The sequence below is a fragment of the Temnothorax nylanderi genome, unplaced genomic scaffold (assembly GCF_030848795.1).
Source record: "Temnothorax nylanderi isolate EJ_2023f unplaced genomic scaffold, tnyl_v1.0 TNYL_tig0047_pilon, whole genome shotgun sequence".
Lineage (NCBI taxonomy): Eukaryota > Metazoa > Arthropoda > Insecta > Hymenoptera > Formicidae > Temnothorax > Temnothorax nylanderi.
Genome location: NW_027249109.1, coordinates 1,268,277 through 1,289,308, shown reverse-complemented (window position 1 = coordinate 1,289,308; position 21,032 = coordinate 1,268,277). Strand labels below are relative to the sequence as shown.

General features: G+C 29.7%; 4 protein-coding genes across 6 annotated transcripts; all 4 read left to right on the top strand.

The window, feature by feature from the left end:
* The first annotated feature begins 1,233 nt into the window (after positions 1-1,233).
* On the top strand, positions 1,234-3,810 carry LOC139772257 (odorant receptor 9a-like). Its single transcript, XM_071705791.1, has 6 exons — positions 1,234-1,530; positions 2,119-2,587; positions 2,675-2,774; positions 2,962-3,081; positions 3,241-3,396; positions 3,625-3,810. The coding sequence occupies exons 1-6, from the start codon at positions 1,353-1,355 to the stop codon at positions 3,676-3,678; spliced, it is 1,077 nt and encodes a 358-aa protein (XP_071561892.1). The 5' UTR covers positions 1,234-1,352; the 3' UTR covers positions 3,679-3,810.
* A 1,064-nt stretch (positions 3,811-4,874) lies between these two features.
* Positions 4,875-9,270, top strand: LOC139772256 (odorant receptor 9a-like). 3 transcript variants are annotated; one of them, XR_011718093.1, is made up of 8 exons: positions 4,875-5,384; positions 5,840-6,106; positions 6,688-7,156; positions 7,242-7,341; positions 7,530-7,649; positions 7,801-7,956; positions 8,566-8,998; positions 9,090-9,270. XR_011718093.1 is itself a non-coding variant. In XM_071705790.1 (7 exons), exons 1-7 carry the CDS (start codon positions 5,354-5,356, stop codon positions 8,238-8,240), a joined length of 1,200 nt encoding a protein of 399 aa, XP_071561891.1. In that variant the 5' UTR covers positions 4,875-5,353; the 3' UTR covers positions 8,241-8,441. The 3 variants fall into 3 exon arrangements, 1 of the variants encoding a protein (XP_071561891.1); XR_011718094.1 differs by lacking the exon at positions 7,530-7,649 and adding an exon at positions 8,184-8,316 and having other exon boundaries at positions 4,876-5,384; XM_071705790.1 differs by lacking the exons at positions 8,566-8,998; positions 9,090-9,270 and adding an exon at positions 8,184-8,441.
* Positions 9,271-12,288: 3,018 nt separating this feature from the next.
* On the top strand, positions 12,289-17,463 carry LOC139772254 (chymotrypsin-2-like). The gene is made up of 4 exons (XM_071705788.1): positions 12,289-13,925; positions 14,250-14,566; positions 14,926-15,174; positions 15,533-17,463. Exons 1-4 carry the CDS (start codon positions 13,883-13,885, stop codon positions 15,677-15,679), a joined length of 756 nt encoding a protein of 251 aa, XP_071561889.1. The 5' UTR covers positions 12,289-13,882; the 3' UTR covers positions 15,680-17,463.
* Positions 17,464-17,494: 31 nt separating this feature from the next.
* Positions 17,495-20,862, top strand: LOC139772255 (odorant receptor 4-like). The gene is made up of 6 exons (XM_071705789.1): positions 17,495-17,808; positions 18,467-18,935; positions 19,411-19,510; positions 19,991-20,110; positions 20,283-20,438; positions 20,740-20,862. Exons 1-6 carry the CDS (start codon positions 17,514-17,516, stop codon positions 20,791-20,793), a joined length of 1,194 nt encoding a protein of 397 aa, XP_071561890.1. The 5' UTR covers positions 17,495-17,513; the 3' UTR covers positions 20,794-20,862.
* The last annotated feature ends 170 nt before the right edge of the window (positions 20,863-21,032 follow it).

The following is a 21,032-nucleotide window of genomic DNA, read 5'->3' as shown; positions in this document are numbered from 1 at the left end:
TTTGCACACAACGAGAAGATGATAGAAAAAGTGAGAGAAATGTAAATTTTTTTCCTATATTATGCAATTTTTTGTAGAAAACTATAGTTCAACTATGCTACAACTATTAATATGTTACTTACAAATAAATATATTTTAATGCATTAATTGAATGGAATACTGAGAATTTTCTTAGTAGTGGTACAAATATAGAATTTAAATAAATCTTAAGAAAATCGTTATTAGACGTACCTGTTTTTTCGTAAATTTTTGGCCAGGCATTTATTTAACTTAACCGTTTATTTTATATAATGTATTATTAAATCTGAATAATTTGATTTACGGATTTTAAATATTTTAAAAGTAATTTATTTAATAACAATTATATTAATGATACTTATAGGAACAAACAATACAATTTTTGCAAAATTATTGTAAAAAATTAACATTAGAGCAATGCATGATAAGCTCTATACAGTTCACTCCTATAAGCAATAGTTATAAGCAGCAGAGGATTATAGAAGCCTGGAAATATAACTGGTGCACTTATGTACGTTTTTTCATCAAGCATATCCACTTGTTATCGTGCAATTTTTTATACGCACATGTTTCGTTGCTAGAAACTTGACGAAAATTCGAAACGACGGTAGAGGCAGAATATTTAAAATACTTTACTACAAGTTGATCGTTCGATACTTTCGAGAAGTGGTATAAGCATGCGCAAGAAATGCTCTTCGCGGCATAGGAGGTAACGTCGATTCATGAAAGAGGGAGAGACGCCAGTCTTTAGATAGCATTGAATATGGAAAGTTCGAAATATGACGGATATCAAGGTGCTCATGGTTTTGATTATTGTAATTGTATGTGAAAAGTATCTTAACGACGTATTTTATTTTACAATTGTATGCAAGCAGTGGTATTATTTGTAATAATAATAATAATATATACCTTATTTTGCTCACCGTTAACAAAACGTCTGGATTATCGCCTTGTGCAGTGAATTGTGCTTCTTATGATCATATCGAACTATTGTAACAACGTTATAGTTATATCTAACTACACCAACTTGAAATCAATCAGTTTTGTTTAATAATTATTTATTATTTCTAGAATAATCCTTATACTTGCATGACTAACCCAAATTAAAGTTTTTAAAAATATTTTATTTTAAATTATTACACACAGTCCGTTTAGTCTAATTATGAATGTATTTCAGTATGTTATAAGAATTGTATAATTTTTCTATATTATGAGCATTGTATTTATCAAGGTTTCCGCAGGTAGATTTCGAATGGGCAGTGAAACTAAACCGTTTTACTTTAAACTTGATTGGACTTTGGCCTAAGGTCGCACGAAATCCTCGGCAGAAATTAATGTGTAATTTTCGAGTGCTGGTAACTTTGTTGGGAATAATCAGCCTTCTTATTCCCTCTATACATTCCTTGATAAAAATTTTCGGAAACAGTTTGCTAATGTTAGATAATTTACAACTTACTTTACCACCTATAAGCTGCACGATTAGAATCATGATTTTTTGGTGGAAAAAAGAAGGTATAAGAGATCATTTGATCGTATTTATAAGCTATAAAAGTATGATAAATAACTTATACATAAGTTAAGTGTTTAAATTAATATTAATAATTTTAAATACATAATTCACTTACTTAAATGAAATGAAATCATATATAAATACATCTTTTTTCTATATAGACAATAGAACATGTATTTATTAAATAATTCATGAGTTATTTTTATTTTAAGTGTTTTTTATATTTCAAAAATTATGTACATACATGTATGTATGATTTTTGTAATTAAATATATACAACATTTAATTAAAATATTTTTCACAAAATTTGATTTTGCTAATTATTTTGTACATAAAAATATTATAACAAATGATAATAAATTCACCTTTATATAAATAATAAAGTTTGTACGATATTTATGTGCACTAAGATTCATAGATTACGGAATTAATATTTTTACTGATTTATGATTATAATATATTCCTTTTTAATTACGAAAACAGTGACATTGTTTCAAATTTTTGTTGAATTTTTTTCTGTGCCTTTTACTGTTTAGGGTTGAACTTAACATATTTTAATTCAGCAACGCTGTAAATTGTTTACCTTTAAGCTGTTATACCGATTATGAATATGATCGCGAAGGATTGGATAAAGTTAAAAAGTGATCAAGAGAGAAGCTTGATGATTCGAAGAGCACAGACTGCACGTATAATTATTATTTGCTCCTACTGTGTAATGGGTTTAGCGTGCTTCTTTGTCGCAGTACTGCCTGCTTTTGGAATATCGATGAGACTTACTCCCAACATTACTGATCCAGGAAGGCCACTGCCTGTACAAACTCATTATATTTACGATATAACAAAAAGGCCACAGTACGAATTGACATTTATTAATCAAGCCATCAGTGTAGCTATCGCCATGACGGCCTATACTTCAATAGACAATTTTCTCAGTCTCCTGGTTTTTCATATATGCGGTCAGTTAGACATTCTCAAGAAATACTTGCAATATTTGGATAACAACATAAATTGCCACGAAGTTCTAAAATGCTGCATAGTAAAGCATATCCGTTTGCTTAGGTTTGTTTTCTGTAAGATATATAAAAAAATAAAATCCATATGAAATATGTGATAGAATATATTTAATACCTGAAACATTTTTTATAGAGCTATTGATGTTATTGAAGATACATATAACACAATACTTCTCTGCTTATTTGCATATTTTACGGTAACTTTTGCTTTCTACGGATTTCGGATGATTAGCGTAAGTATTTTGAAACTCAAAGTTTGGATAAGATATCGTTCAAAGAAATTGACCTGAATTAATAAATACATTAGTATTAAATACATTCTGATACAAAATTACTATATTTACATGGCATATTATAATATTCCAAATTAATGTTAATAAAAATAACTATGTCTTTTCATTCATTTTATAAATTAATTAGCTATTCGACGAAGGAAACGATACGTCCTTCGCTCACATGGTATATTTTGTTTCTATTGTTTTTAATATATTTGCAAGTATGGGTTTATATTGTGCTCTCGGTGAAATTTTGATGTCCCAGGTTAGTTGTATATATATTTTTTTATGTGCAAATTTTAAATGTTGTACAATTAACTCTGTAGTCTATAGACTATTATATGGTAGTGACAAATTTTTATTTAGATGTGTAACAATGTATATAATAATTGATGTCTAAAAGTGCTTTTTTGGTATTTTCAAGTGCAATGAAATATATTATGCGGCATTTAATAATAAATGGTACACCCTAAATCCAAAAATTGCAGAAGATTTATTGTTCTTGATGACAAGAGGTTCTAAACCAATCTATCTGACTGTTGGAAAAATTTCTCCTGTTACAATGGCCACTTTTTGTAGTGTAAGATATTTTAATGTTTGACTATTGCATTAAAATATTGTTTGATGTCACTGCAGTTCTTTTAGAAATCATTGTATAATGTACATACTACATTTTAATATATATAATTAAAATCTTTTATTTTAATCTATATTTTTACAATCTTAAACTTTGCGATGTACCTAAGCTCATGCTATTAATTTAATACTGTTAATTTACTCTGTAACCATTAAAAAATATGTCTTTTAGTTAGTAAAAACGTCCGTTGGTTATATATCCGTTTTGCATACAACAAAAAGTTGATTTAAAAAATGAGAAGAATATGAAGTTTCTTTTCCAATATTATGCAACTTTTGATTGAATTATACTTTGGCTTAAGAAGTATGCCTGTATTAGTATTATTTGCAAATAAATAAATCTTATTGCATCATTTGAGTGGAGAGTTCTATTAAGTAATAATTAAATTAGCAAACTGAACTAAAATTAAATAAATCGTAATCTATAGATATCTGTTCTGATCATAATGTACATCCTGCATGCATAAAAATTTGGTTCATAATTTTAAAAATATCTCGTATGCAATTTATCAGATATTCACACATGCTTGTGATTATGTATGTTTTATTTTTGAGTATTGTTTGTAGTCGAGAATGCTCTCGCGAGCGTATCTACTTAAGTCGATGGAAAAATACTTATGGCAATCACTATTATTATGAGATATCACTATTATGATGTTTAAATACACTGTCGGCAGACAGATTATATAAGAATTGCATCGTACAGAGACGTTTCCGGTTAATATGATACTGAAAGTATCAAACTAATTCTATTTCAATTTATGTACCCAAATCTTCCCTAAATAGCAATTTTATGCATCGTATTAAAATCGATTTTGCGTGCGTGGGAATATAGTAGTACATATACGTGTCGTCACACCCACGCTTATTCACTCGTTGTTATCTAAGTTACGTCAGCGGCTACTTGGACGGACAAAAAAAAACAAGAAATGTTTTTAACTCTTTCGTTACTACGCTGACTACGGTCAATTTCTACAAAAGAATATGTAAGTACTTTAGTTATGGGACAATTTGTTCAATAATTTATAACTAAAAGTGCTTCTGATTTTTTCAAGTGTAATAAAATATATTATGCCACATGCAGTAATAAATGGTACAACATGGATCCAAAAATGACAAAAGATTTGTTGATGTTAAGCAAGACGCTCTAAACCAATTTATCTCACCGTTGGAAAAATATCTCCTGTTACAGTCACTTTTTGTAGTGTAAGATAATTTCATGTTAAATTATAAGTATTATATTAAAACCTCGTTTGGCATTACTAAACTTTTATTAAAGTTTATTGTGCAATTCATATTATGTTTTAATATATATATAATTTAATAAATTTAATTTAAAAAATTTAATTAAATTTTTTATTTCGTGTATTTAAAATATTTAACTTAACCATTTATTTTATATAATGTATTATTAAATCTGAATTACTTGATTTAAAGATTTTAAATATTTTAAAAATAATTTATTTAATAACAATTATATTAAAGATACTTATAAGAACAAACAATAAAATTTTTGCAAATTTATTGTAAAAAATTAACACCATTGGGACAATGCACGATAAGCTTTGTACAGTCTACTCCTATAAACAATAGTTATAAGCAGCAGAGGATTATAGAAGCCTGGAAATATAACTGGTGCACTTATGTACGTTTTTTCATCAAGCATATCCACTTGTTATCGTGCAATTTTTTATTCGCACATGTTTCGATGCTAGAAACTTGACGGAAATTCGAAACGACAGTAGAGGCAGAATATTTAAAATACTTTATTAAGTACAAGTTGATCGTTCAATACTTTCGAAAAGTGGTATAAGCATGCGCAAGAAATGCTCTTCGCGGCATAGGAGGTAACGTCGATTCATGAAAGAGAGAGAGACGCCAGTCTCTAGATAGCATTGAACATGGAAAGTTCGAAATATGACGGATATCAAGGTGCTCATGGTTTTGATTATTGTAATTGTATGTGAAAGAATCTTAACGACGAATTTTATGTTGCAATTGTATGCAAGCAGTGATATCATTTATAATAATAATAATAAGAAGAATCTATACCTTTTTTTCTCACCGTTAACAAAAAATCTGGATTATCGCTTTTTGCAGTAAATTGTGTTTTTTACCATATCAAACTATTGTAATAACGTCAGTTATATCTAACTGTACAAACTTGAAATCAATCAATTTTGTTCAATAATTATTTATTATTTCTAAAATAATCTTTATGCTTGCATGAATAACCCAAATTAAAGTGTTTAAAGATGTTTTAATTTTAATTACTACACACAGTCCGTTTGGTCTAATTATATGAATGTATTTGAGTATATATTACATTAGAATTTTACAATCCTTTTACTTATGAGCTTTGTATTTATCAAGGTTTCCGCAGGTAGATTTCGAATGGGCAGTGAAACTAAACCGTTTTACTTTAAATTTGATTGGACTTTGGCCTAAGGTCGCACGAAATCCTCGGCAGAAATTAATGTGCAATTTTCGAGTGCTGGTAACTTTGTTGGGATTAATCAGCGTTCTTATTCCCTCTATACATTCCTTGATAAATATTTTCGGAAACAGTTTGCTAATGTTAGATAATTTACAATTTACTTTACCGTTCATAAGCTGCTTGATTAGAATTGTGATTTTTTGGTGGAAAAAAGAAGGTAATGATCATTTGATCGTATTTATAAGCTATAAAAGTATGGTAAATAACTTATACATAAATTAAGTGTTTAGATTAATATTAATAATTTTAAATACATATCGCATAACTGACATAAATGAAATAAGGTCATATATAAATATATCTTTTTTCTATATGGATAGTAGACCATGTACTTACTAAATAATTCATAGTTATTTTTATTTTCGGTGTTTTTTATATTTCAAAAATTATGTACATAAAAGTATGTATAATTTTTTTAAAATCAAATATATCCAACATTTAATTAAAATATTTTTCACAAAATTTGATTTTGCTAATTATTTTGTATATAAAATACCAAATTATAATAAATTTACTTTTATATAAATAATAGAGTTTGTACGATATTTATGTACATTCAGATTCGTAGATTACGGAAAATATTTTTACTGATTTATAATTATAATATATTCTTTTTTAAATACCAAAACAGTGACATTGTTTCGAATTCTTATTGAATTTTTTTCTGTACCTTTTACTGTTTAAGGTTGAACTTAACATATTTTAATTCAGCAACGCTGTAAATTGTTTATTTTTAAGCTATTGTACCGATTATGAATATGATCGCGAACGATTGGATAAAGTTAAAAAGTGATCGAGAGAGAAGCTTGATGATGCGAAGAGCGCAAAGTGCACGTATAATTATTATTTGCTCCTACTCTGTAATGGGATTAGGGTGCTTCTTTGTCGCAGTACTGCCTGCTTTTGGAATATTGATGAGACTTACTCCCAACATTACTGATCCGGGAAGGCCACTGCCTTTACAAACTCATTATATTTACGATATAACAAAAAGACCGCAATACGAATTGACATTTATTAATCAAGCCATATATACAGCTATCTCCACGATGGCCTATACTGCAATAGACAATTTTCTGAGTCTTCTGGTTTTTCATATATGCGGTCAGTTAGACATTCTTAAGAATCATTTGCAATATTTGGATAAAAACATAAATTACCACGAAGTTCTAAAGTGCTGCATAGTAAAGCATATCCGTTTGCTTAGGTTTGTTTTCTATAAGATATATGTAAATAGAATCTATATGAAATATGTTATAGAATATATTTAATACATGAAACATTTTTTATAGGACTATTGGTGTTATTGAAGATACATATAGCACAATACTTCTCTGCTTATTTACATATTTTACGGTACTTCTTGCTTTCTACGGATTTCGAATGATTAATGTAAGTATTTTAAAACGCAAAGTTTGGATAAGACATTGTTTAAAGAAATTGACCTGAATTAATGTATATTAGTATTAAATACATTCTGATACAAAATTATTATATTTACATAGCATATTATTATAAAATTCATAATTAGTGTTAATAAAAATAGCTATGTCTTTTCATTTATTTCATAAATTAATTAGCTATTCGACGAAGGAAACGATATGTCCTTCGCTCACATAGTATATTTTGTTTCTATCGTCTTTAACATATTTGCAAATATGTGTTTATATTGCGCTCTCGGTGAAATTTTGATGTCCCAGGTTGGTTGCATACATTTTCTTTATGTGTAAATTAAATGTTGTGTAATTAACTCTATATGTACTATTATATGATAGTGAAAATTTTTTATTTAGATGTGTAATAATGTATATAATAATTGATATCTAAAAGTGCTTTTTTGGTATTTTCAAGTGCAATGAAATATATTATGCGGCATTTAGTAATAAATGGTACACGCTAAATCCAAAAATTGCGGAAGATTTGTTGTTCTTAATGACAAGAGGTTCTAAACCAATCTATCTGACGGTTGGAAAAATTTTTCCTGTGACAATGGCCACCTTTTGCAGTGTAAGATATTTTAATGTTTCACTATTGCATTAAAATATTGTTTGGTGTCACTGCAAATCTGTTAAAAATCATTACACAATGTACTACATTTTTATATATATAATTCAAATCTTTTATTTTCATCTATATATGTACAATCTTAAACTTCGCAATTATATACCTAAGCTCATGCTATTAATTTAATACTATTAATTTACACTGTAACCATTAAAAAATATGTTTTTCAGTTAATAAAAACGTCCGTTGGTTATATATCCGTTTTGCATACAACAAAAGTTGATTAAAAAAGTGAGAAGAATGTGAAGTCTCTTTTCCAAAATTGTATGCAACTTTTCATAGAATTATACTTTGGCTTAAGAAGTATGCCTGTATTGATGTTATTTGCAAATAAATAAATTTTATTGAATTATTTTTGTGGAGAATTCTGTTGTAATAATAATACTTGTAAACATAACTAAAGTTAAATAAATCATAATCTATAGATATCTGTTCTGATCATAATATACATCCTGCATGCACAAAAATTTGGTTCATAATTGTAAAAATGACTCGTATGCAATTTATCAGATTTTCACACATGCTTGTGATTATGTGTGTTTTATTTTTCAGTATTGTTCGTAGTCGTGAATGCTCTCGCGAGCGTATCTACTTAAGTCGATGGAAAAATACTTATGGCAATCATCAATATATTATTATGAGATATCACTATTACATGTTTAAATACACTGTCGGCAGACAGATTATAAGAATTGCATCGTACAGAGACGTTTCCGGTTAATATGATACTGAAAGTATCAAACTAATTCTATTTCAATTTATGTACCCAAATCTTCCCTAAATAGCAATTGTATGCATCGTAATAAAATCGATTTTGCGTGCGTAGGAATATAGTAGTACATATACGTGTCGTCACACCCACGTTTATTCACTCGTTGTTATCTAAGTTACGTCAGCGGCTACTTGGACGGACAAAAAAAAACGAGAAATATTTTTAACTCTTTCGTTACTACGCTGACTACGGTCAATTTCTACAAAAGGATATGTAAGTACTTTAGTTATGGGACAATTTGTTCAATAATTTATAACTAAAAGTGCTTTTGATTTTTTCAAGTGTAATAAATTATATTATGCAGCATACAGTAATAAATGGTACATCATGGATCCAAAAATCACAGAAGATTTGTTGATGTTAATGACAAGAAGCTCTAAACCAATTTATCTCACCGTTGGAAAAATATCTCCTGTTATACAATGGTCACTTTTTGTAGTGTAAGATAATTTTGTGTTTAATTATAAGTATCATATTAAAACCTCGTTTGGCATTACTAAACATTTATTAAAGTTTATTGTGCAATCCGTATTATGTTTTAATATATAAAATTTAATCAATTTAATTTAAAAAAATTTAATCAAACTTTTTATTTCGTGTATTTAAAATCTTAAACTTCACAGTTATTTATCTATTAAGTTTATATTGTTAAATAACCATATTTTTATCAAAATATATATTTTAATTAGTAAAAACATCAGTTGCATGGTTATATATTTGTTTGCACACAACGAGAAGATGATAGAGAAAGTGAGAGAAATGTAAATTTTCTCCTTATATTATGCATTTTGATGTGATTATGTGTGTTTTGTTTTTGAGTATTGTTTGTAATCGTGAATACTCTCGCGAGCGTATCTACTTAAGTCGATAGAAAAATACTTATGACAATTACTATTAAATTGTTGTAAAATATTACTATTATGATGTTTAAATACGCTGTCGGGGCAGACAGATTACATAATAGTTACGTCGTACAGACACATTTTCGTTATTAATTCTCTTTAAATTTGTGTACCCAAATCTTCCGTAAATAGCAATTGTATGCATTGTAATAAAATCGATCTCGCGTGCGTGATGGGAATATAGTGCATATGCATATACGTGTCATCACACCCACCTGTTGTTATCCAAGTTTCGTCAGCGGCTACTTGGACGGACAAGAGAAAACGAGAAATGTTTTTAACTCTTTCGTTATTACGCCGACTACGGTCAATTTCTACAAAAGGATATAACTACTACGAAAGGTATGAGTACTACCGACTATAGTCGCTCACGGTACAGCAACCGCTGTATGTTGAAAAAACATACATATGTCATGTTTTCATCAACCTTTCCATCATAATGACTAATTAAAATACGAGAGAAATTGCAAAAGTGTGGCTTTATAAAAATGATGCAGTGTCATATTCGTTTCTCACTTACATGTATATTAGATATTAAATATACAATCTATAAATTATGGAACAGGTAGTACTGAAAATTTACGTCTTCTTTTCTTATTAAAATAATTGGCTATAAGCAATCTATACCTGATATTATTTACAACATCCTAAATCGATTAGTTTATGAGAATGTGACACGTCGCGTGTGTGCGAATATTCGCGTGGTAATGCAATGGTACGGTTATTCACCTGATAGTATGAATATTTTGTTGTGACTACTTCTCACAAAGAAGTGAAGGGAAAAAAATTCCTGGAATATGCATTCGTCCTCACATTTTCGAGAACTTTTGTTATGAGCATGCGTAACAGACACGTCTAGTTAAATAGAAGGTTACTTCGTTACATGAAACAAGAAGAGAGGCTAGTTCTTAAGTGACATTCGACAGGGATAGATCGAAATATTCTGAATATCAAGGTGCTTTACATTGTGACTATTACAGTAAAAGCAAAAAAAGTTTTGTAGAAAATATTTACTTATTAAATTTGTATAAGTTTAATTGAAATTGTACTTAAATTTCTGTTGTCGGAGAATTTATTATTAACTTAAATATCAGCAATATATTTTTACATGGAAATATTATTTATATGTATAGCTTTTTGTAATAATATATCAGTGACTATTTCTCCCTTTCTTCTAATTATAAAAGCATTTATTATGCCTACAATTTTTTTTAGATAGAACTTCTGCAACAAAATGAATTTAGATATTTTACATATTCAAACAGATTTCATGTTTAATGTTGAACTCAGCCAAGTTAATTGCAAGTGAATATTCTTTTACAATGTAAGCACAATAATTGGCATAATCGGCAAGCTATATTTTTAGAATTTCCATAAATTCCGCCAAGTAATAGAAATTCTTTGATTCATGTTAGACCAGTCGATAAAATGACATTGAAGTATCTGATCTTCTCTCATTTGCAAGGAATATCTTGGATTGCGAAGGATTAAAGTCCATTTCTATCAGTACAAAATTAACTTCAATCTCGATTTAGCTTATCTAATTCTGGGAATTAGAAAAAGGATCAGAAGTAAGCTAAACCGAGATTAAAGTTTGTTAAAAATAACAAAATGACACTTAACTTAAAGTATTTTGGTTTAAATTTCATCCTTTAATATTTAACAGTAAATTTATCTTTTTCTAATTCTTAGAATTTGAAAAAGATAAAAAGTAAATTTACTGTTAAATATTAAATAGTGAAATTTAAATCAATACTTAAAGTTAAATAACACTTTGTTATTTTTAACTAACATGTGTGTCGAAATTTATTATTTTAATAATAATTAATTATAATAATTTTAATTGGTTTAATAGTTTAGTCAAATTAACACTGTTTCAGTTAAATTAGTGACATATATTAAGTAGGAGCAGTGGCGACCTATAAAAAATGATTAAAAATAACTCAAGTTGAACCTATAATTTGATACTACGAATTTAACAGTGTTAAACCGAGATTGAAATTAATCTACATTAATAGAAATGGACATCAGTCATGCAAGTGTGTAACATGCTCACTCACCATATTGCCGCGGACAGCCGATCAGTGACCTACCGGTGATTTGCGACTCCAGCCTCGTCGGTTTTTTCAAAGAATCCTCGTTCTCAAGAAGGTGACGGAAAACAGCATCGCACACGTGTTCACACACTGACATTAAGTGGCGACCTATAAAAATGATTAAAAATAACTCAAATTTAGTATAATTTGACACTACAAATTTAACAATGTTAAACTGACATAGAAATGAATCTACATTAATAGAAATGGACATCAGTTATGCAAGTACAGCAAGTATAACATGCTCACTCACCAATCTCACCATATCGCCGTGGACAGCTGATGATTGACCTCACCGGTAATCTGCGACTGAATCAGCCTCTCGATTTTCTCAAAGAATCGTTCTCGCGAAGGTGACGGAAGACATCAGCATCGCACACGCGTTCACATACACACAGCGACGATACCTCGAACTAGAAAACCGTACGCTCCGAAATACGAAAAAGCCAGCCGGCAGCCGCCGCCGCGCCGCCGTGACGTCACGGCGAGACAACGACTCCGACTCGGTGGTACGCGTACTACGCGATCGAGAGTTCGCATCGACTGATTTACAGTCGATCCGCGAATCGATACGACACGAATGTTGTGTAGTGTTGTGTGATGTCATTCTCGGCTCTCCGGACGCTCGACGGCGCACGTAATTCGCTGCCGGTGATTAGAAATATGGACGGGAGCTCATCACAAGAGCGAATTCGCTTTGACTGACAACCGGTATGAAAACCGCGAAGGATTGACGTGTACCTGTCTACCTGTGACACCTGTGACACGAAGCGATTTAATGCGTTCGGTAATTCGAATGAAACGATTTCTTACGAGATATCACGTTGAGAGCTCTCGCGACTCGCGATGTCCAAAGTTCGAGAACCGTCCCCGCGGTACCCGGTACTCGAAATCGCGGCGGAATCAAACGCGCCGTGCTCGCGCGAAAACCGAGCGCGTAACCGAGGACGGCCGAGCCCGCGCGAAAACCGAGCGTAACCGAGCGTAACCGAGGACGGCCGAGCCCGCCGCGCGAGCCGGCCGCGGAATCGAAGATGCCCCGATCCGAGCTCCGGCTCCGATCAAGCGTAATGATGTGATCCTGATCCCATAGGGACACATTTTTCATTCAGTGCATCATCATCAGCCTGATGATGGTCGAGCTCTCCTACACATCTATCGATAACTCTCTCAGACTGCTCATCTTTCACATCTGTGCAGGTGGCCAGCGGAAATTTGACAAAACGCTTGCGCCTGATGCGCAAGTCTAAAAATTTTATTGCGGCTCTGAGGATCAACATATATCTGTGGATTACTTATCAGGTTTCATATTTACTGTATGCTTTGTGCAATTAGAGTGTTTGCGTATTGATACGTTTCGTCAATCGTCATATAAATCACACATACGATTCACGGATCGAATCGGTATTTTACTGTCGGCATATATTGCGCATCCGTTATTCTTGATAAATTGTCTTGAGAAGTTTATGCATTTAAGATATCGCGTTATCTCCACGAATGTTCGAAATTCATATTTTTTTCTGTAAACTGTATAAGAAGTTAGTTAATAGTCGGAAATGTATAAACAGCTACATATTGATCGTTATCTGTTTTTTACTGAGATAGTAAATAGCTTCTTATTTGGAAGACTATTGCATCCAAAATATGATATATGAGATTCCTCGAACACATTTTAAATTAATCTTATCACGCAAGAAAATATCTTTCATAAATCATACAAAAGTCAGAAGGAAACTGTCATTTTACCATATGTGCCTTTAATAAGGTACATATTGCTTTTCTCACCAAATATACGTATGTAAATGATTGATCACTAATCATTAATCACAAAAAGAGGGTTTCGTTTGCCTGATACGAAACGATTGCCAACAGCGTCGTTACGCACAATCATATCGTACACATGGCCATTAATTTTGCATACGTACTAGTTATACACGCGACCATATTGCGTACAAACACATTGAAACCGGAATTCCCCCCCCCCCCCGATCACAACTGCGTAAATATTCGTTCGTGTATATAAGCAGTAGTGAAGAAGTGACATTTTCGAAATTCTGTTCGAAACCACGTTCTCGTACGGTATACTTCGATACTTCGCAATGTTACCACTAGCATGGATTTTGATCGTCGTCGCCGTTAGTGGTAGGTGATTAAATAAATTTAAATGATTATATAAATTTGACTTTCAAATATTAGAAGTTTCATTCACATTAAGCAATTATAGCATATTTGAAAGAAAAATCATATTTTGTACTTCAATAATTACGCGAATGTCTCCATAATGATTTAACTACACGCGTTGTGAGGATTAGACTACTTGCAGTGTGAGTGAAGCAAAATAAAGATTGTTACCTCTTATTCACTGTTTGCTATTAAGAAAATAAAATGAAATTTTCCTTAATCTTGATGCAGGGAAAGAAACAGTTAATTGTATCTTTAGAAAGTGACAATAAATATTTGTATCAGGTGCAAATGCTGAAATAACGCAAAATGATGACGGTGATGTTGACATCACGCAGCATCCATATGTTGTGTCGATTAGAAGGAACGGCAGACACGCATGTTCCGGCGCTATACTTGACGAGTATCACGTCGTCACGTCGGATCGATGTGTCCCGCCGTTCGAGCATGTCTGGAACGTTATGAACAATATAATCATAGTGAGCGGTACGAGCAGCCTCAAACCTGGCGGTGTTCATATCTTTGTTAAAGAAATGTTCTCGCAAAATCATCACGTTAACCCAATTGAAAATAATGTCACTAGCGGACTTGGTGTGCTTAAGGTACATATTCATATTCGTACTTATTGTTTTTATACTATAATTAAATTTATTCATACACACACACACACACACACACACACACACACACACACACACGTATACACATTGTCATTTGTTTCGATATTTGAATAATTAAATAAGTGTTTAACTTACTATTACTACTATTTAAATAATTTAGAATTTTTTGTTTAATTCTTTTTTAAATTAAAGTGCTAAAGATTATCAATTAGACGGTCCCCTCTATGGTATAATCAATTATTTAACTAAAATGCTGAGATCTAAGAATTTTTGGTTTCGAAAAATATTGTTTTCCGCGATATCAACCGCGTAAATATCGGTAACATAATGAACTTTTGCAGCTAATACAACCACTTCAATTCAACGAGAAGATTCAGCCGGTTGCGCTATCTGAAACAGAAGTACCATTGGGTGTAAAATTGCAAATGGTTAGTTGGATGATAGCCGATCGTCAAGGGAAAAAGACTGCGAATCTTAAACAAGTAACGTTAACAACGATTGATCATCAAGAATGCCAGTCATTCTACAAGAAAGAGCTCTCTAAGTCTGAATTCTGCACTCGAGCGGAATCTGAAAGTAATTATTGCAAGGTAAGAAGATATTATTAAAAAAACATAATATTAAAGAAACGATACATTTTAACATATCTTATATATACTCTGACTTAGGGGATTGTTTAAGTTTTAGAAAAAAAGAGTTCTTTCGCGAGCGTATATAACATATGCTCCTAGTAAAATATGTTTACAAAATTTTTTCTTTACTCTTTTTATTAACTGCATTTATATTTAAAAATTAATTTAAAAGGTAAAATATAAGAATAGTAATGATAATATAATTAATATATATATATGGAGGGGTAAAAGCCATATATGTGTTTATATAATATGTGAAACATTCAGGTAAATGTATCAGAATTAAATAATGACAGTATTAACAATTATTATTTAGGGTGACAGCGGCAGTCCTCTGATTTATGAAGGCAAACTTGTCGGTTTAGCTACCTACAGTATTTCATGCAACGAAACTCCAGTTCCGGATGTTCATACCAGTATAAACCAAAATATCGAATACCTCAACGACATAATAAAATCATAAACATTTATTAACGCTCTATTTTCAATTTTTGTTTTAAATAATTTACAGAATTACAGATAATAGATAATATTCAGGCAAAATATTAAAGAATAATAAAATGTATAATTATAATATAAAACAAATCAGCTAATTATATCAGCAAGTTGTACAATAATAATTTGTAACATATAATCACAAAATTATATTCTTGATAAAAATTAATTTGCATAGAAAGTTAATTTTTCATGTTATTAGCAAAACTATGACTGCCGATTATAATCAAAATATTATATACAGATTATGTTTTTCTGAAGAGAACATAAGATGTATCATTTACGATATGTGGTAATGATTTGCTTGTTCAACCTATTTTATATCAGTTTCAAATGAACTTTCAAGCAACAATTACAATATGCGAATAAATATTTTAATATCTAATAATTCAAAAAATAAATTTAAATAATTTTTCTGTTTACTATATGCATATGTGTGTATATATGTATATATAAATACATATAAATACATTATCACAGAATAAAAGTAAATATCTCAGATATTTTTTTTATCCATCTAGCGAGTGTTCAGAACAATAATATGCATCGTTATATAACATATTATCTCAAGACGTGAAGCCTTTCGAAATAATGTAAGTCGCATTTCTCTGGTGATAAGATACTTGTTGCGTGCACATATCTGACTACTTTTCTGTATTTTGATCCTTGAAATACAGAATTGTATAGAATTGTACAACTTTGCTAGACTGTGAACTGAAAGTTTTGAAATTTCAAACTTTAACGCAGAAGAGAACTTTCATATATCGTGCACTTTGGGCAAAACGTTAATCGATAACTACTGTACAGGGTCGGTTTTAGAAATTGTTAAACTTATTTTTAATGTAACAAAAGAAAAATTTTACCTTTGTCAAAAGATTTTTTTTGTCCAAAAAATGAATAAATTTAGAAGATGCTAGAATTCAGAGTGTACTTATCAAATATTCAATAGATATTTATAAATCTATAATTGTTTCAAATATATGCTATATTTTTATGAAGATAAATTAATTAAAACTATATTTTAATATTTTTTAACAACGTGCAGCATAAACATGTGCAACAACTTTGATTGATGTACAACAACTACTCTAAATATTCTCAAATTTTCTATGTCAAAAAAAATTTTGCAGTTTGTGAAGTATGTCGAATGAGTATCTGAATTTATATGCGGCCCTTTACCAATGTTGCTGACACGTCGCAGGTGTTTAGCTCACAGAGGGGAAATAAATAACCCTATAATTCAGTTTCCCCAGGCTAAACAAGTAGTTATAAGCGTCACGCGCTTTCTTGTTACGAACACGTGCATTATTAATGACTACGGTATTCACTTAGGGGAGTAAGGAAAGTAAGCCTGTGAAGAGTGTGAAGTTTCTGCATATGTTACAGTTCGTATTGTAAGTTGCTGAGGGTATGATCACATTGTAGATATGATAAAAGAGGAAGTTAATTCCGCCGTAACTGCTGATATGGTTACCTCGACGCATTCGGGACATGAAGGTGCTTATATTCTTTTGCTATAGCCTTAATATCCTAAAATAGTGATATAATAATCCTAATATAGTGAAATATTTTTTAAATAAATAGCAATTTTAATATGTTTTCTACTAGCTGCTCATACAAGACTTACATGCAAAAAGTAAAAAATAAAACAATGTGCGAAATTGGTTTCAAGTAAATATATTATAAATGTTATATAGATAAAAAGACGAGTAATATGATGTAAATAGAAAAAAATGATATATTTTAATCTTAGCAGAATATTAACTGATGTACGTTATTTAAAAAGAACCTTTATTAATCTTATGTTTAACGTTTATTTGAAAACAGATTACGATTGGGTTATTACATTAAATCGATCTTTTCTGAGCTTACTTGGAATTTGGCCGGAACCTTACAAAACTCCACAAAGCAAATTGATGATAAATATACGCGTGATTATTATATTAAATATAATTATTTGGAGTTGCGTCATTCCAACCTTTCATTCTCTCATCAAAATATGGGGCAATATTACGTCAATGATCGATAATCTGCAATATAGTTTACCACTTTTAATAGCAATAATGAAACTTGTTCTCTTGTGGCGGAAGAAAGAAGGTACTAGGTATATAAACTTGAGTGTCACAATGTCCTAGCTCTAAAGCGAAAGAAAAGAAATGTGCATAGAAAAAGCAATTTTATTCACATTTCTCTCATAAAGAATTTTAACAAGACGACAAATTTAATTATCCTCAATTTTCGTAATTACGTTAAACACATTAAGTTATCATATTTTGTCCACTAACTTGAAATTTGATTAATACAGAAATTTGAAAATATTTTTTTTAAATAAGAGTATTTTATACATATATAATAATCAATTTTAAACAAAATTTATAGATCTTTAACATTAAATATTTTGATATTTGAGTCTATTTTGCGGTGTGTATATGATACACACACACACACACACACACATTTAGTTTGACTTCCGGATGCGAACCGCGTGAATTATTTATTTGATATAGTATCCGATAAAAAGAACTGAAATGTTCACGAAATATCAGAATCAAGTAAAAAATTCACGCGGCTCGGACTCGGAAACCAAACTTAATTAAATATTTTGTTGCATTGTTTTCGTTCATATGTTTATCATTTTAATTATAATTCTTTTCTATTGCATTTTCTAAAAAATTTTATTATTTTTTTCATTTTATTGATCATTCTCACAACATACAATTAATAATATAATTCTAACGTACTTCATTTTTAATAGTTCTTGTACCAATTTTACAAATGATTAAAAAGGACTGGATAAAATTAAAGTCAGAAAAAGAAAAAATCGTTATGATAAGACAAGCACGGACAACATGTGTAATCACGATTTGGGGATATTTCGTCATGTTTTTCACGTATATTTTGGTTGTAATTCTTCCTTCCTTTAATATATCAATGAGATACGTGACAAATATTACCGATCCAGGCAAAGTGCTGCCATTACAAACATATTACATATACAACGTAAGTAACAGCCCATTTTACGAGACAACTTTCATCCTACAAGGTTTTAGTTTGATGATAAGCGCATCTGTGTACACCGGCGCGGACTCCTTCATGGGTTATCTGGTCTTCCATATTTGTGGTCAACTTGAAAACTTCAGGACACGTATTCTTAATCTGGATAAATTTAGTCACTTTGAGGAAGCACTATCTTCTAGCGTGCAGGATCATATACGTCTTATCAGGTTCAGTACACTGATGAAACAAAAACAAAGTTTACAAATAAATCAAATAAATTTTAAGGAAATTATAAAGTATTTTCTAAAGCATTAAATTCTTCTCCGTTTACTCTACAATCCATCAAGTTTTGTTAGAAAACAAGAGAAAAATGATTTGTTAATCATTAGCGAAAGATTTTTTTGGTAATAAGTTATTATAATATATATACATATATTTATATATATGTATATGTATAATAATTTTAATAAACTCAAAATGTAATGGATCATAACTGACACAATGCAAATTATATAATTTTTTAAATTTTAGGTACATAATATTGCATAAGTTTTATTTATATATATCATAAAATATCAATTTGCTATTTATTATAATTAGAAAAGAAATTTTGTTTTACTTTTTATTTATATTAAAAAATAGGGAAAAAATGAGTAAAAGAAAATCATAATCATATTATACCGTACTAACTTTTGCTTACAGATCTATTAAAATCATCGACAATACATTTACCTTGATGCTGCTTAGTCTGCTGGTTTATTTTGGCATACTTTTTGCTCTTTTTGGATTTTTATTTATCACCGCAAGTATATTTTCTAACTTGTATTTATACATTTCTTTATTTGTGTAATTAGAATGCCAAAATTTACAATTAGAACTGTAATATCCATATTCTTATCTACTCTATCTTATTCTTCAAATAATATATCTATTATTCCATTAAAATTATTTAATGTGTTATGCTTATAAATTAGATCTATTTCAAATTGCACAACATAATGTGTACGTATTCATGTCACTTTAAAGAATTACGAATGTTACTACATATGTAAGATTAGATTAGATTTATACAATTAATTATAGATACTTTATTACTTCTCGACAACTTATTTTTAAAATATTTTTTTTCTCAAAAGAAATAGAAACAATACAATCTAATTCTTAATAATTTAAACTACTCCTATTAAACCTGATTATGTTAATCATTTATTTATATTTATCTCTTTAAATACAACAATTTCTTAAAAATGTTTAATTACATTTAGTCATTTTTACTGCGCAGATAACGACACAAGGTCGCAATCTCTCCATTGTTCGACTCATTTACATCCTGACGGCTTTCATTAATATTTTCACACATATGTGTCTTTATTGTGTGATAGGCGAATTTTTAGTTATTCAAGTAAGTATTGATATTTTAAAATATTAGATATATTTTTCATGACTTATCGTTAGTATACATAACATGAGTATATTAAATAATATTCATGTATGTTATTTATTTAAATATTTAATAAATTTAATACTAAATTTATATCTTAATGTAATTGTTTTTTCGGATACTGTTTATCAAGTGTGATGGGATTTACCAGGCTATTTATCACTATAAGTGGTATAATCTAAAGCCGAGGCAGGCCAGAAATCTGTTGATTATAATGATGCTGGCCAATAAACCACTGCACCTTACTGCAGGAAAACTCTTTCCTATGACGATGGCTACATTTTGCAATGTAAGATGTATTATAAATTAACTTAATCATTTGCACAATACAAATGAAATTCTCTCTAATAACATTTTACAAAGATACATTGTAGAACAAAGTAGATATTAAATATTTTTTTACTAACATTTAAAATTAGAAATTACTAAACATATATTTCAAAAAATCAATTAAATTAATTGGAAATATAAATTAAGATTCTCAATAACAGCTTAATTACTGATTGATACGCGAACAGTGAGAAAATTCAATATTATTTGAACTAATGAAATATCCACCTAATTATTTGTATAATTTTATTATATTTTAGCTGTTAAAAACATCGGGTGGTTACATATCGGTTTTACTGGCACATCGTAATTAAACTGCAGACATTTAATTGTAAAACAAATCCCCAATATTTTTAATAATAAAAACAAATTACATAGTATAATTTTAACTAACAAGTTTATTATTATATGTCTGCTATTTGTAAAGTACGGCGGACTTTACGAAGCCGCACGCGAGTATAAATGATGCAACTTGGAGCCAAAAAACGCAAAAAACCTATTAATGATGCAAGTTTTAATAAATCGCTGTATCTTACTGTGGAAAAACTGTTCC

What these genes read in the sequence shown, in the direction of transcription:
- LOC139772257 (XM_071705791.1), top strand. Translation starts at nt 1,353, where the DNA reads ATGTGTAATTTTCGAGTGCTGGTAACTTTGTTGGGAATAATCAGCCTT. An exon ending in AAGCATATCCGTTTGCTTAG is followed by an intron (nt 2,588 to 2,674) that starts GTTTGTTTTCTG and finishes CATTTTTTATAG; the next exon opens with AGCTATTGATGTTATTGAAG. An exon ending in ACGGATTTCGGATGATTAGC is followed by an intron (nt 2,775 to 2,961) that starts GTAAGTATTTTG and finishes TAAATTAATTAG; the next exon opens with CTATTCGACGAAGGAAACGA.
- LOC139772256 (XM_071705790.1), top strand. Translation starts at nt 5,354, where the DNA reads ATGGAAAGTTCGAAATATGACGGATATCAAG. An exon ending in TTTTTGGTGGAAAAAAGAAG is followed by an intron (nt 6,107 to 6,687) that starts GTAATGATCATT and finishes TTTATTTTTAAG; the next exon opens with CTATTGTACCGATTATGAAT. An exon ending in ACGGATTTCGAATGATTAAT is followed by an intron (nt 7,342 to 7,529) that starts GTAAGTATTTTA and finishes TAAATTAATTAG; the next exon opens with CTATTCGACGAAGGAAACGA.
- LOC139772254 (XM_071705788.1), top strand. Translation starts at nt 13,883, where the DNA reads ATGTTACCACTAGCATGGATTTTGATCGTCGTCGCCGTTAGTG. An exon ending in GATCGTCGTCGCCGTTAGTG is followed by an intron (nt 13,926 to 14,249) that starts GTAGGTGATTAA and finishes TATTTGTATCAG; the next exon opens with GTGCAAATGCTGAAATAACG. An exon ending in GCGGACTTGGTGTGCTTAAG is followed by an intron (nt 14,567 to 14,925) that starts GTACATATTCAT and finishes GAACTTTTGCAG; the next exon opens with CTAATACAACCACTTCAATT.
- LOC139772255 (XM_071705789.1), top strand. Translation starts at nt 17,514, where the DNA reads ATGTTTAACGTTTATTTGAAAACAGATTACGATTGGGTTATTACATTA. An exon ending in CTTGTGGCGGAAGAAAGAAG is followed by an intron (nt 17,809 to 18,466) that starts GTACTAGGTATA and finishes CATTTTTAATAG; the next exon opens with TTCTTGTACCAATTTTACAA. An exon ending in CGATGGCTACATTTTGCAAT is followed by an intron (nt 20,439 to 20,739) that starts GTAAGATGTATT and finishes ATTATATTTTAG; the next exon opens with CTGTTAAAAACATCGGGTGG.